The 15,153-nt window shown below is 57.8% G+C and overlaps 2 protein-coding genes and 1 long non-coding RNA gene across 10 annotated transcripts in view; 2 read left to right on the top strand and 1 right to left on the bottom strand.

The window, feature by feature from the left end:
* LAMC3 (laminin subunit gamma 3) overlaps positions 1–5,311 on the top strand; it is a 58,825-nt gene extending 53,514 nt beyond the window's left edge. For both annotated transcript variants that reach the window (XM_025475512.3, XM_049114401.1), the window contains exons 25-28: positions 12–211; positions 774–920; positions 1,027–1,126; positions 3,773–5,311. In XM_025475512.3, coding sequence (XP_025331297.1) covers positions 12–211; positions 774–920; positions 1,027–1,126; positions 3,773–4,023 — 698 coding nt within the window. In that variant the 3' untranslated portion in view covers positions 4,024–5,311. The remainder of the gene's footprint in view (positions 1–11; positions 212–773; positions 921–1,026; positions 1,127–3,772) is intronic.
* On the bottom strand, positions 1,968–9,686 carry LOC112677346 (uncharacterized). Its single transcript, XR_003146992.3, has 3 exons — positions 9,548–9,686; positions 8,948–9,430; positions 1,968–2,251 (listed from the first exon to the last, which is right to left on the bottom strand). It is a non-coding gene; the product is annotated as an uncharacterized LOC112677346 (long non-coding RNA).
* Positions 8,525–15,153, top strand: part of AIF1L (allograft inflammatory factor 1 like) — a 22,038-nt gene continuing 15,409 nt past the window's right edge. For 3 of the 7 annotated variants that reach the window (XM_049114402.1, XM_025475514.3, XM_035721027.2), the window contains exons 1-2: positions 8,525–8,661; positions 8,760–8,821. In XM_049114402.1, the coding sequence (XP_048970359.1) occupies positions 8,631–8,661; positions 8,760–8,821 (93 nt within the window). In that variant the 5' untranslated portion in view covers positions 8,525–8,630. Of the gene's footprint in view, positions 8,662–8,758; positions 8,822–9,732; positions 9,870–13,403; positions 13,556–15,153 lie in introns of those variants that run through there. The other 4 variants (XM_035721030.2, XM_035721031.2, XM_035721029.2 and 1 more) reach the window with 4 other exon arrangements.

Raw genomic sequence — 15,153 nt, 5'->3', positions numbered from 1 at the left:
CGGGTTTGCAGGAATGAAGCGGCAGTTTCCTCAGCCCAAGGACCCGGCCACGCTGGGGAGGAAAGCAGGCTCGGTCAGGGGCAGGCTTCTCACAGACTTGAAAAAGAAGACCAAGCAGGCAGAGAGGATGCTGGGAAATGCAGCGTCTGTCTCCGCCAGTGCCAAGAAGAAGGGCCAGGAAGCCGAGACGTTGGCCAAGGACAGTGCTAAGGTCAGGGCCATGGAGGTGACCACAGTGATGTCCCTGCTTCCTGGGCCTGTGGAAGGACTGTCCTATAAGAGCTGCCCTTCTGTAGGTGAAACGTGGTCCCTACAGCCCTGCGCCCTTCTGTATAGACAATGCTGAATGCTCCACACTTACTAAGGGCTCAGTGGATCCCAGGCTCTGAGCCCTGGAGTATCATGCAAGTGACCCTGTTGATCCCCCAAGAAATAGGTGTCACTATTATCCCCATGGGACAGGTGAGTACCCTGAGGATCAGCCGGGTTTCGTTAATGCATCGCCAGGGCTCTCACCTAGGTCTATTTGGCTTTATTCCCCCAAACTTCTAGGTCCTTGTTGTTTAGTTGGGGCCAAGGTCTAATCCAGGTGCATCCCTCTGGTCCCCCGCTAGCTTTGTGTGTCTGGCCAGCATCTAGTACATGTTTGTGGAATGAATGTATGGTGCAGGGCACAAACTGGTGCCTGCTTGGCATGATGGCCTTGAGTGCTCTTTACCTGCTCTTTACTCCACTCACCCTCTGCTGCCCCCCACTGCCGCCCGCCCCCACAGCTCGCCAAGGCCTTGCTCAGGGAGGGCAAGCAGGAGCACCGGCGGGCAGGCCGGCTCTCCAGCCAGGTGCAGACAACGCTCCGACAGGCTTCCCAGCAGGTGCTAGCTTCAGGGGACCGCAGACAGGAGCTGGAGGCAGCTGGGCAGGTATGTGTGCCAAGGACCCACACACACACCGCACACACTCCCATGTCCCCCTGGCCCCCTGAACTGACAGGAGCCCTGTTCAAGCTTTCCCTTCCTCCCTCCCCAGGTGGGTGCCAGGCTGAATGCCGTGGAGCAGCAGATCTGGGAATCACGGACCTCCCTGGAGAAGGATGTCAAGGTCTTGTCGGAGCTGCTCGCCAGGCTGGGTAAGGAGACCCTTGGGTCCCTGGAGCACCTTCAGGACTTCTGGGAGGCTGAGCCCTAGAGAAGATCTCCCCCTCAGCCACGAAGGTCCCCCATCCTCGGCCAAAAGCATTTGTAATAAGCCCAGGACCCCAGGCAAGGAGGGGCTGGCATCCCCAGGCCGGTCACCATGTGCCTCCAAGGGCCAGTAGTCTGGTTGGGGGAGGAGGACGCAGAAAACCTAGCACACAGACCATTGCAGGGTACCACAGGAGCAGGAGCATATTGGCCCTGAGTGCTTGAGGGTTTCGGAGGAGCATGGATGTCACAGAAGCAAGTGTGCTGTCGAGGATCAAGGTGCTGGCTTGGAATCAGACCAAGACTCAAGTCTATGCTTTCCCATCCTGGGCTGTGAGAAAACCACTTGGGAAACCCACTCCACCTCTCTGAGCCTCAGTCCCCTCATCAGTAAAATGGGAGTAGACCCTTGCATAATTTAGAAAGTGCTTGCCACGCTGTGTGGCAAGAGCCAGCCAGCGAGCAGCAGCTGCTCTCGGGGGAGGGAGAATGGAGATGAGCCACGGCAAGGAGACATTTCAGATGAAGGGGACAGTGTGCAGCAAGGCCCAGAGGCCTCAGAGCAGGGTGCGGGGGCAGCAGGCCTGCATTTTTTAAAATGGTGGTAAAATACGTAATGCAATATTGGCCTCTTTTTTTTTTTTTTTTTTTAATATTGGCCTCTTTAACCATCTTCAAGCATACGGTTCAGGGGTGTTACATACATTCGCACTGTTGTGCAGCCGTCCCCACCCTCTGTCTCCGGAACTTTCTCATCTTCTCAACCCGAAACACTCTGCACCCATCAGACATGAACTCCCTACTCCCCTGGCCCCTGGTGTCCCTCATTCTCTCCTCCGTCTCTTTGAACTTCACATTCCAGGGACCTCATGTCAGTGGACTCACACCCAGGATTTGTCCTTCTGTGACTGGCTTCTGCCACTTAGCGTCGCATCCTCAGGGTCACCTGTAGAACAGCACGCATTTTCACTTACCATTATCAACAAGGGAGAGAATCGCCACGTTCTGAGCTGTGTCTGCACATCAGGCCCACGCTAACGCTGTTCCTGCACATGATCTTCTAGAATTCTCTGCATTAGAGGCAAAAGGACACAGATTCTCTTGCCGTTTGGCAGACAGGCAGTCTGAGGCACAGAGTTTACATGAGGTGCCTGGGGCCCCATGGGCAGTCAGTACAAAAGTTGAGGTTCACATGCGGGTCTAACCGATTCAGGGTGCCCCCTGGCAGCCACTGACTGGTCTGTCCCCGATGCCAAGGACCCAGAGCACTGTGGACCTGGTGCCCAGCCCGGGACAAACGCTCTGCAAGGGTAAACTGCTTTGGCCATTTATCCATGTGTCCTGGTGCTGTGCTCGATTGGGGGTGCAGGCGAGAGCAGCACACAGCTGGACCCTGCCCCATGCCTGGGAGCCCCAGTGGGCAGGTAGAGTGCGGCTGCTGCCTGGACCCGAACCTGCTCGAAGGCCAGGCAGTTTGGACTTGCCTGTGGACCGATGTCTTTGCTGCTAGTGGGATCTGCCCAGGCCAGCAGGGCTCAGATCCCCTCTACCTATTTCTGCCCTCCAACCCCCACCTTTGTTGCCCAGGAAATTTGGGGCTAGGGGACCCCTGAGCTCAGTGGGATCCTGTGGGATTAGAAGCCACATAGAACTTACTTCCCCTGGGGCACCTGGCGGCTCAGTGGTTAAGCGTCTGCCTTCGGCTCAGGTCATGATCCTGGGGTCCTGGGATCGAGTTCTGCATCAGGCTCCCTGCTGAGCTCCTTCCTCTCCCTCTGCCACTCCCCTGCTCATGCTCATGCATGCTCTCTCTTTCTCTCTCTCAAATAATAAAATCTTAAAAAAAAAAAAAGTACTTCCCCATCCCCCCTACTCTCCCATGTGGATGAACCTCATCTTCCTGTTGAATGTCACCTGTAAATGACAAAGTGACGAGGGCCAGAAGACAGCCCATGGATTCGCCACCACCACCACCCAGTTCAGATGTGAGCACCTGGCCCCACCACCATGATTCACCCTTGGAGAGGCTGTGGGAAGTACTTAATTCCAAGAAATAGAGTTAATCTGTGCTGGGCCAGGATGAGACCCCCACTGCCTGCTTCCCTGGGTCCGCAGCCCTTCCTGCCATATCTACTGGCCCCACCCTCATTCTAATGCCAGAGATGCTGCTTTTTACCCTGCATCTTGGCACAGGTGGTATCTGTAAATGTGTGCCCCTGGCAAATCAGCATGGTATGTTGGAGCCGGTAGGACTCATGGGAACCTTGTGCGCACGCACTGCTCTAGGAAATGGGCTCAGGACTCACACAGGGCCTTCCTTTTATCAATAATAGCAATACCACCAACAAAAATGAACAGTTGCCCAGTGCTGCCTAAGGGGAAAGTTTCAGAGTCCTCATGTGAATCCAGGGGGTGGAGGGGGGTGTGCCAGGCACACTGCCCCTCTGTCCCTTGCTTTCTTGGTAGGTTGTGGACAGTCAGAATCCTGGATGGTTTGGGCTGGCAAGGATCTTAGGGATGGGGGGCTGACCAGGCGTCTTGTACCTGCAGGGGGGCTGGCCTGTGCTGAGGCTGTCTGTGTCCCTCTGCAGGGTCACTGGACACCCATCAAGCCCCAGTGCAGGCCCTGAACGAGACCCAGTGGGCACTGGAGCGCCTGAGGCTGCAGTTGAGCCCTCCAGGGGCCCTGCAGGGGAAGCTGAGGCTGTTGGAGCAGGAGTCTGAGCAGCAGGAGCTGCAGATCCAGAGCTTCGAGAACGACCTTGCTGAGATCCGTGCTGACAAGCAGAACCTGGAGGCCATTCTGCAGAGCCTGCCCAAGAGCTGTGCCAGCTGGCAGTGAGGGCTGCCCAAACCCCCCCACCCCCCAACCCCCTGCAGGCTGTGGCCCTAGCCCAGGGCATGCACACACATCCCACAGGTGCACCCATGCAGGCACATGCACCAGAGTCTGCTGCTGTGTGTCCGCCCTGAATAATGCTCACATAGCCTCCCAAGTCCATGCCCATATCTCCTCCATGCCCGCCGGAGTGAATGTATGTACACAGTTCACCCAGGTGGCCCCTGGGTGCCCACCACCATCAGCAGGCACTCCCATGCTACGGTGCATAAACACACACACCCCAGTGTTAATAACACATACATATATATGCATATGTACACCTTGTGGGGACACGCCTGTGGGCATAATGCTCAAACCCATAGAAGTTCCTCTGTGCATGCACACACGACAGTCCACAGCTGGCTAGCGAGCACCAGCTGTGCTGTGTGCCCTCTGGATGCTCGGGTTATGTTAAATACCCTCTGGCGCTACAGTCCTCACTCTCGCTCCTGAAAGCAAGGACCCAGGCAGAGTGTGGTGCCTGAGAGGCTGAGGGGGAACATCCGCAAAGATCCAGGTGGGATCAGCAAGAGCCAGAGCCCCAGAGCCTCCCCCTGTTCTGCTGCAGCTTCTCACCCATTGCCCGGCAGCTCCACACCACCGAGGGACCAAGCAGTCCAAGAGATGCAAGGTCCTCAGCCGAGATCTGAGGGTTCTCAGCAGTGGAACCTGAGGCTCAGGGACTTCTGGGGCCATGGGACAGCCTACTTGGCCAGCCGGGAGGATGGCCCACAGCTGCACGGTTATCACCAGCGGCGTGGAATACTTTGGTCTCTGGGGATCCTGGGAATTGCCTGCCCTGGGCTTGGTGCTCCTTTCAGCCTGTGGCCTGTCCACAGAGCTGAGCCTTGAGGGCCGGAGGGGACCTAGGTCAGGGGGCTGAGGGTCATGTGGGAGCTCCTCTTTGTGACTCCATGACCCCCGTATGGCCTTAGACTGATTGACACTGGCCTTGAGGCCCTGTGGCCCCACCTGCCACCGGGGAGGCCTCTGCTGGGTGTGGAGGCCAGTCTGTCTTGCTGGGGAGTCCTCCTGTGGTCAGGCCGCCTGCCAGCCTCTGCCCAGGATTCCTGGCCTTCCCTCCGGAGCCCCTCCCCATTCCCAGGGCCCTCTTCCAGCAGACAGTAGGCCCTCAGCTCTGGGACCGATGGTGGCACCCCTTCCATGGCTTCTCTTGCCCCAGGCAGGGGGGACATGCAGCAACATGGACCACTTCTGTTTAATGTGAAAATAAAGGACCTCTTTACTATCTGGGTGACAGGCTTTTGGTCCTCTCGTGCTGGCTGGCAGCAGAGGCCTCGGCTGTGGGTGCCGATTCACTACTCTGGCATGTGGGTGCGCACGCCCGGTACCCGCGAGTGGGTGGAAGAATGTTTGGTGAGCCACCCTGGTCCACTGCAGTAGCAGGAAGGTGGCAAAAGCAGAGCTCACTGGCTTTGCCAGTCTTCCCATGTGGAGGGCTTTGCTGAGACCTACGACCATAGGCACCCACTGTCTCCCCTCTGCTCCAGGGGGTTTGCCAAGCAAAGCCTAGGGGGGTGTGAGGTGCCCTCAGCTGACTTCTGGTTCAGGCTGGAGACAGGCAGGAAACAGTGAACTCAAAATCAAATGTCCCCCGGCACAGAAAGGCACACCGAGGAGGAGGAAGAGGAAGAAGAAGAGGGCTTTGGGCCTGGCTTTAAAGGGTGGGGAGAAAGAGGGAACCTTCCAGGCAGGAGGGTGGGCAATAGCTCCGGGTTTACAGGGTGGGGGCCTGGCCGGGGCAGATCATTCCAGGAACCTAGGTTGTGGTACGATGGATTATGGAGCGTGTGCAGTCTAGGCTCTTGGCCACATAGTCTAAACCCTTTCAAATTGTTTTTTTTTTTTTTTTAAGATTTTATTTATGTATTCAGGAGAGACACATAGAGAGAGAAGCAGAGACACAGGCAGAGGGAGAAGCAGGCTCCATGCAGGGAGCCCAACATGGGACTTGATCCTGGGTCCCCAGGATCAGGCCCTGGGTGGAAGGCAGGCTCTAAATCACGGAGCCACCAGGGCTGTCCTTCAAGTTCGTTTAAATTTAAAAGGGGTTCATTGGGAGGTCATGGAGTGTCTCCTAGGATCCTGGGGTGGGAAGAACTGCCAAGCCTCCAGACAGCCTGGAGGGGGGACTCTCCTGTCCCCTCCCTCCTGCCTCTTCCCTGGGCCTCTGCCTCTCCTTCCCCCTCTGCATTTGCTTCTGTCTTTTTTCCCTGCAGAATAGCTTTCTTTGCTTTTCCTGAGCCTGATGGAAGAGGACGTTCATGCCCCCCCACCCCCACCCCATCATTGGGTCAAATGCAGAGACCAGCTTGAAACTGTCCTGATTCCACCTTTTCTCAAGAGAGACCCAGCTTAGGCCAGGGTCCCCCAGTCCTATTCTGAATAACAGAGGTCTCTGGGTGCAAGGCCATATGGTGAGAGCTGCTCCATACCCTCTCTAGATCTGCCGGGGGAGTTCATTCAGAGAGGAGAGGGAGGCATGCCCCTCCACAGAGAACCGGACAGCCAAGGCCATGGGGGGTTAGGGGTGTGTGTGTGTGTGTGTGTGTGTGTGTGATGTGGACAGCAATGATGCAGGGAGTGACTCGGTAGGTACGAGAGGGAGGATGGGGGCAGGAGGATGGTGCTCGCTAGTGAGATTGATGACCAGTGTCTGGCATAGGTGGTGCCAAAGAGACTGCCGTTCTTTGAAGACTGTGTCCCCTCGGGTCCCTCCTCCCCAACACCCACCTTCTCTGCTGATGGAGGCACACAGCCACTCTGATGCCTGCTCTTGGCATTAAACCCCCACCCACTCAAGCTGTGACTGAGCCCAGCCTCAGCATCCCAACACGGGGTGGGGGCAGGGCAGGGAGGGCACAGTAGGCCTCTTCTCCATTCCACGGTGACGTACCTCAGGCTTGACATCTTGTGACTCATACGGTTCCGTCATGCCTGGTGTGTGCAGAGCCACTCTCTGGCCCCAGAGGTGGGGCTGTGCTGGGTGGAATGTGACCGCTGTTAAACATCTGACTAGCAATGCAGCCCAGCAGCTGAGCACTGGAAGGTGGGGTGGCCTCTGCCCTGCGGAGTGGCCGATGGGGCCAGCCACCGCCACTGACCAGGGCAACAGGCCATCTGAGCCTAGATCAGGAGGCGGGTTACGAAGGCCCCATTTTAGGTCTGGCCTCCAGATGGAACATCTCCCATCAACCAAGGGTTTTTATTCCTAAGCCCTTGTCCCCTGTAAACTTTTACTATCTGCTTAGACCACCCTGAAAGTCATACAAGTTTTATCAGCCCCTGCTTGGTGAGAGGCACTGTTGCCTCCATCCTACAGGTCAGGACACTGAGCCTCAAGTTGAGAGTCTTGCCCAAAGTCACACACAGCCTGGCCACTTCCTCCCCCAGGGACGACCTCAGAAAAATAAGACACCCAGCTAGTCCCAGGATCACTATCCTTGGGTCAAGATGAAGGTAAGTCTGTGGGGAAGGGGACTTTCCAGATCCAATCCCCAGGGACACACTCTGTGTGTGTGTGGGGGGGGGGGGGGGCATACTGGTGACCAGGTGTGCCATTTGCTCAGGACAGTGCCCATTTGTACCTGTGGCCACCAGCATAATTATTAGCAGTGCCACCCTTCACTCTCAGAAGCGTCCTGCTTTGGACAGGAAGCTTCATTATGGCCCTGTCACTTGGTCACTTGTCCCTGGTTCCTGTGCCCTGAGCCCCACTCCCACAGGAGCTGGAGGCTTGGCCTATCATCCCAGTGGTCTTGTGCCCCCAGGCTTCAGCTGCCTGACTTTTCTTTTCTGCAAAACGGGAACACAGTCTTATTATTTCATAGAGTCTTGAGAATTAAGTGACATAAACTATATCCTGTAGTGATCTGGCAAAGTGCCTGATGCAGAGTGAGTGCTCAAGAAATAGATTTTTAAAAAATTTTTATTTATTCATTCATGAGTACACAGAGAGGAGAGAGAGAGAGGCAGAGACACAGGCAGAGGGAGAAGCAGCCTCCACGCAGGGAGCCCGACGTGGGACTCGATCCTGGGACCCCGGGATCACGCCCTGAGCCGAAGGCAGACGCTCAACCACAAGCCACGCTTGTAATTTTCTTTCTAGAATTTAAAGTTCGGGGAGGCTGGCCTGCCTTCTGCAAGGGCGCGCCAACCGGGCGCCCCGTAACCTAACAGCTGCCCTGGGGCCCGCATCCGACCCGGGGGGCCGCCCCGACCGGCCGCCCCCGAGTCTGGGGGACCCCGCGGGCCGCGCCGTGCACTTTCCGCGGCCTCCAGCAGAGGGGCGGGCGCGGGCGCGGCGTCCCGCATAATAGGCGCTTTGATGCCGGCGGCGGGCGGCGGGCGGCGGGCGGAGGGCCGGGCCCGGCCGGGCCGCGGGGGGGGGGGGGGGGGGGGGGCGGAGGGGTGTGTCCGGCCGCCCGCGCCGTCCCTCCGCCCTCCGTCCCGCGCCACACGCCGCCGAGCCCGGACCGCGCGCCCGTCCTCCTCGTCGTGCGTCGCCGCGGCCGCCGGACCCGAGCCCGCCGGAGCCCGGGCTCACCATGTCGGTCGCGCTCAGCAACAGGTTCCAAGGTAGGCGCCGCCGTCGCCGCGCGGTCCCCGCCCCCCCCACCTGCGCGCGCGGCCCGGGGGGACCCCCGCTTCCTGGGCCGCCTCTTTGTCTCCTGCAGGAGGGAAGGCGTTCGGCTTGCTCAAGGCGCGGCAGGAGCGGAGGCTGGCCGAGATCAACCGGGTAAGCGCGGGCCCGCGCCCCTGCCCCCTCCTCTTCCTCCGCTCTGGGCGCCCCGCAGTTCCCTCCCTCGGCCCCTGCCCCCGAGCCTCGGATTCCGGGTACGTCCCCGCCACCCCCTCCACCTACCTCGGCTCCCGCGGCTCCCGCGGCTCCCGCGGCTCGGGTTGCAAGTGGTTACTCTTAGCCTGGGGAGGTGGGGCTCGCCCGGGCGCTTTGATGCCGCCGGCCCGGGCCTCCCCGGAAGCCCGCCTGGGACCAGCTGCCAGGATGGGCTCAGGGAGGGACCTCCGGGGTCTCTGAGCGGTCCGGGGAGTACAGCGGTGGAGGGGAAGGAGGCCCAGAGAGGCAAGGTGGCTGCCCCGAGATGGCCCAGAAGTCCAGGTGGGGCTGGGTCCAGGCTGCAGGTAGGCGCTCCCTGCCCCATCGAAGAGCCAAGCGTGCACCCCAGCCCACCCCACTAACTCTTTCTCACTCCTGCCTTTAGGAAAAGTTCTCTGAGAGACCTGATGCTTTTCTTGTTGGACCTCGTGGGTTTTCTTTATAGAAATCCTGCCGTTGCCAGGCACACGATGGGAGCTCCACGAACCTTTGCTTAACAACCAGTGAATTCTAGAAGATAAGGAAAAGTGTCAGGGCCTCCCTAGGTTGGCCAAAGCTCAAAGGCAGCACAGCCCGAGCTTTGGGGATCTGTGAAATCAGGGCTCAGGCCTGGCCTCCATCAGGTACCTGCTCTGTGGTCTTGAGCAAAGACTCTCCAAACAAAGTCGGGGTCACCATGAGGGCCCACCAGGGGAAGGCATGTAGTGTGCATGCTCCAACGCCTGGTGGGACGATGACTTCTGTGGATGGTGCTGGAATGATTTCCTAAGGTAGACATCTCCCAGATTCCCTCCAAACAGGCTGCAGAGGCTTGCCCACTGAAACAGAGCTGGGCGTTCCGCCTGCTGGCTCCCCCAGCTGCTGGGCACCCGAGGCCCAAGCCCAGCTCAGAGTCCCCAGATTGGGAGCTGGTGACGGTCACCAGAGTCATGGTCAAAGTTGTGTGGAGGTAGGTCCATGGACTGCAGTATTTTGTAGTACTACTTCTTGCCAGGGCTCTGCAATCTTGATTCCCTCTTTGATTTTTCTGGAGAGTCTGGAACTCGGTAGCCTATCTGATTTCATCCTGCCGGCTGTAGGAATCAAACACAGGACTCTGGGGACCTTGGGTCCCTCCGAGTAAACTCCGGCCTCCCTGTGCCATCATCACCCTGCCTCTTGGTGCCATCTCGAGCACATGGACGTGTGGCTGGGGCTCTCAGGGGTCCGGGCTGCTGGACTCCCTCCCAGTTTACTCTGCAGCCAGCCCGCCCTTGGTCTTGGCTGCTCCTGCCCTCTGGACAGAAGCCTGCAACCCTGACCTCATACAGCCCCCTGGGCCACTCAACAGGGCGGGTTCCAAGCTGGCTGAATCCACCCACAGCCAGCAGGCCCCTGAGCCAGAGACAGCTGGAGATGGGGGAGAGGTGGCAACAGAGTCAGGCAGACCAGAGTCGCTGAGAATGTGTGGGACTTTCCGTGCCTGTTCTGCCCTTGGTGGGGGGGGGGGGGGGGGGGGGGGCAAATCAGGGCAATGGGGAGGGGTAAGCCTCTGGGTTGTTTGGGAGGTGGACTGGCATGGCTCAGAAGGGGGAGAGCCTGTGGCTCCCAGGGGCTGACCTGGACAGCACTAGGGCTGGAGAAAGTGAGTGAGGAGGGGCCATCTGTCGCTGCCTTGGGACCCCAAAGCTCAGAGAGGGCAGGCAGCTGGCTAAGGCCACACAGAAGCTGGTGACAGAGCTTGCAGTCCAGTGTCCTTTCCCTCCCTGCCCAGAAGCTACTATGGGTCTGGCCACGGGAATCCAAGCAGCTGTCGGGCTGCTGGATCAAACCAGAGGAAGGGGACTCCAGGAGCAAACCAGAAGTTTGACCTGCTCCCCACACCCCACAGGAGGTCAGGGTACTCCCCTCCCCACATAGTGTGGAGTCCCGAGTGGGGGTGAAGGGGCTCGCTGGCTCTATGACCTTGGGCACGTCACTCGAGATAATGGTAGTTTGGTTGCTGTGATTTTGCAGGGAGATAATCTATGTAAAGCACATACCTGTCATGATTGTTGTCTTCGGTTTTGTTTGGTGCTTGAAGACGCAGGGAGTGGAAACCCAGGGGCAAGGTCTGAGACAAGCCTCAGCCTATACTGGCTGCTCTGCCCGGGTCAGACCCTTTCATGTGCAGAACCTCAGTCTTCCCTGCCTGAAATGGGAGTAGCGATCCCTGCTTTGTTCCGAGTACCTGTGACAGTCAGTGGTGATGAGTAGACAGGGGGTCCTTGCATACTCAGGGAGTCACTGCTTGACAGTCTGAGTCCACTTCACCTATGACTGGGACCACAGCAGGAGTTTCCCGAGGTGGGTGGATTCTTTTTTTTTTTTTTTTTTTTTAAGATTTTATTTATTTATTCATGAGAGACACAGGCAGAGGGAGAAACAGGTTCCATGCAGGGAGTCCGATGTGGGACTTGATCCTGGGACCCTGGGACCACGTCCTGAGCTGAAGGCAGACACTCAACTGCTAAGCCCCCCAGGCATCCTGGGTGGGTAGATTCTAGAAGGAACCAGGTTGGCAGCCCAGATCTGCCTTTCTTTGGAGTGCAGCTTCACTGCCCCTTTGGAGCAGAGCTTCTGGGGGGCCGGGCGGAACAGTTTCCCAGTGGCCCTGTGGGAGCAGGAATGCCTTGGAAGATGGGGCTTCTTGACGCCCTGGCTGCCTGTGCTTGAGTACCTCTGAGGCTGCTGCCTGGGGCCAAGCCCAGCCTGGCTGGCAGCTGTGGGGGCTTCTCTGGGCCAACATCCCAGTTCCCTCCAGGGCCTCCCCACCAACCCGGGGCCAGGCAAGCTTCCAGGGGGTAGCAGGGCAGCTCAGTCTTGGCTACTGTTGTTATAAGGGTCAGGAGTAAAATTAGAAGGGAGTCTTGGGTGGACCTGGAGGTCTTGGGGAGCTGCGTGGAAGTGCACTTTTTTTTTTTTTTTTGGTTTCGCTCTAGTTTTTGTGATCATTTTCTGAGCGCTCGGCATGTGCCAGGCAGCATGCCAGGACTACTTCGGGAATTACCTCGTGGAGCACTCACTCTAATCCCTTGAGTGTCTATTCCCATTTTACAGAAAACAAGACTCAGAGGGGCTGAGTAAACTGCCTGAAGCCAGCCTGTTTGTCCCTGCCATGTGTGTATTGCATGTACCTGTGCATTGTGTGCGTGTGTACAAGGATGTGAGTGTTCTCTGAAGTACTCAAGCGGGCAGGACCTGCACGTGCCTCCTACTCCCCCCCACATAGCTGACATTCCCTGAGCTTTTGCAGCATGGCAGGTGACCCCGGGCCTGGCCTTATATGGCAACAGGACAAATTCTCTCCAGCTTCCCACAGAGGCAGAGAGAAGCAACGGGACTGGGTGGGTGCCCCTCAGAGTGCCCTTACCCTTGGGACTGAGTGGGAGGAGCCCAGAGGATGACGAGGGCTGCATCTCGAACCAGCCAGAGGCCAGGAGCTTTGACGAATAATGTGGGACGTGCCTTTGCTCAGTGCGCAGTGCTTGACATGCATCATCTCCGTGACTCCTCTGGATGGAATGCTTGATTAGATAGATGTGCAGGAGGAACTGTGAACATCCCCATGGGACACGGTTTACTCAGGCCTACATTTTAGAGATGAGGAAACAGCTCAGTGAAGTCACCTGCCCAAGGTCACCCAGCCAGGAAATGGCAGAGCCAGGATTCTAACACCACGCGGTCCCTGTGGCCTGCCCGGGATGCTGTCCGCCAGGGGTGGCCACGGCCTAGCTGTAACACAGAGCCTCTCTTACTCATGTGATAAGGATCTCTGGCTACTGTCCTGCCTTCCCAGCCCTCCTGGGTCGAGCGAAGGGCACTCAGCATTCCCCAAGCGTTTAGGGGCCTAAGGATTATTTCAGAGCCCACACGCCATCTATACTGGCAAGAGCTGGACAGGGTAGGCAGGGGGTCTGTGCCCTGGTGTTACATGTCCCTGGCCCTCCCCCAGCGATAGGGGACCTCTGAGACCTGACCCAGGCACTGGGCAGGTATGTCTCTTTGCCTGTGTACTGGCAGTGCCACCCTGTCCTTGCCCAGGTGAGTGTGCCTGGCTGGCATCGCTGGGCACCCATCTCTCTTGCTCTTCCTTAATATATTATAAGGGAGATGCTGATAAGCAGCCACGTGAGCCTCCGAGGATTCAGTGTCCCCATAGTTGGTCTCGACCTTGGTGTGGCCGTGTCACAGGAAGCCGGGGATGGAATTTCTGTAGAGTCTGCTTCATCTGTGAAGTCTGTGGGGTGTTTTTCTTCAGCTGCCCCAACTGCTGGCAAGGATGCTGTATCCAGAAGAGGCCCCAGAGCTGCTGTGGGGAATGTGAGCCTGCTGTCCTTGTGGGTGCACATTACAGGCTCCTGCCACGCTAGGCACCAGGCCGGACATGGCCCTGGCCCTGGCCCTTTAAGAGCCTGTGAATTGCGTCAGAGGCATCTCGGCCCTGGGCCCTATGGTGCTTCCTGTCCTTGGGGGTTTTGCCCAGGGCTTCAGCCACCAGCTCCTTGGATGGCCTCCAAGATGGTGATATCTGCCCGCCCCAAAATTCTGCTGCAGCTAATACATAAAGACAAGCCCAGAGGGCCAGGAGCAAGCATCCGGGAGCAGGTGCTAGAGGTACCAGCCCAGAAAGAGAGTTAAGTAGAGGGTGGGGGAGGGGAGAGCAGGCAGGTGGCAGGGATCTGGAAGCCGGGACCCGGCAGGGGCTGCCAACATCTGCTGGTTTTGGAAACGTTCCTTTCTGGGCATCAGTGCGTGTAGATGGGGCTCCCAGGCGTGGGGGTAGATTCAGATGTTCATCAGAGGTCCTAGAGGTCCTAGAGAGACTATAGTGAGCAGGTGTGGCTGTGGCGCTGTCCCCTGGGGCTGAGACAGAGCACTCTGTCCCGTATGGATGGTCCATTACTGCCAAGTCCGCCAGGTATCCAAGGACAAATCAAAGCTTGCGCTGCAGAGGGATGCAAAGGGCCAAGGCTTGCCAGGAGGACTGTGTGGCACAATGTGGGACAGGGAGTTTTGGGTAGGTCTCTGCCCTTCCCCTGCTCATGCTTCTCTCTTGACATGGCTTGAGTTTGGGGGATCCCGACATATAATAAGAACAGCTGACACTGGGTAAGCGTACTGGGAGCCAGGCCCTCCCTGTGCAGTTAGCTCCTTTAATCCTTACACCGACCCAATGAGGAGGTTGATCACATTTTACAGATGAGAGAGCTGAGGCCCAGAGTGGCAGAGCAAGTTGCCCAGGGTCCCAGAGCTAGTAAGTGCTGGAGCTGGGATTTGAACCCAGGCAGTTCGATTCAACCTCCCTCCCCAAGCTCTTTGCCCTGCACACCCTGCACCTCGGGAGTCTAGGTGGGTCTCCTGACCACAGTGGCTGGAGGCAAGTCTTTCCCTTCTGAAGCCTCAGTTTCCCCAGTTGTGGAATAAAGAGGACAAGCTGGATGCCCTGAGGAGTCCCCTCTAGGTTCTGTGCCTGAATGGACCTTGCCCGTGGTCTGGTGTGAGGACTGACTGGCTCACAGCTTCCTGCCTTGGACCCCAGACTCCTGCCCACTTGTGGATTCTGGCTTTTTGCCAGGGACTCATCAGGCCATTTCAGGGTGCCATCAGAGCCCAGCCCTCCCTCCCTCCCTTCCCCAAGCATCCCTCATACCTGGAGGCCCTGACAGCAGATTCTGCAGCTGGGAAAACTTGTCTTTTGGGGCCGTGAGTTGGAGTGGGAGAGGGGCCTGGCAGAGGGGCCTGGTGGTGGTGTCATGTATCCACACACCCTCCTCATCCCCCTAGAGGGCTTAGAGTAGTTCCCCAGGGTCTGGAATAACCTTCTGCAGCTCCCCACGAGGAAACATAACTCTAGGTATTGACTTTCTTTACCCAGAAACCTGTGGCCAGGCCACCCTCTTCTCATCTGGGGACAGGGGAGGAGCTGGGATGGTCAAGGGAAGTAGACTTTGCTTGCATTGTTAAAACTTTGTATCGTTGGGCGAGTTGAGCAACATCTCTGGGCCTCAGTTGTCCTATCTGTCCAATGGGAAGACCCGGAAAGGGGAAGGAGAAATCACAACCAGCCTAAGTCAGACGACAGGATTTGCTTCCGAATCTGTTTAATAGCTGATGACGGTCTGGATGATGAGCTGGCGGGGGGGGGGGGGGGGGGGGGGGGGTAAGTGCATTCCACACACATATAGATGAGAAGGTCACTAACAAATAGCTAA

Source organism: Canis lupus, chromosome 9 (genome assembly GCF_003254725.2).
Source record: "Canis lupus dingo isolate Sandy chromosome 9, ASM325472v2, whole genome shotgun sequence".
NCBI classification, from domain to species: domain Eukaryota; kingdom Metazoa; phylum Chordata; class Mammalia; order Carnivora; family Canidae; genus Canis; species Canis lupus.
The sequence above is the reverse complement of the archived record's forward strand: the minus strand, read 5'-3'. Positions and strand labels throughout refer to the sequence as shown.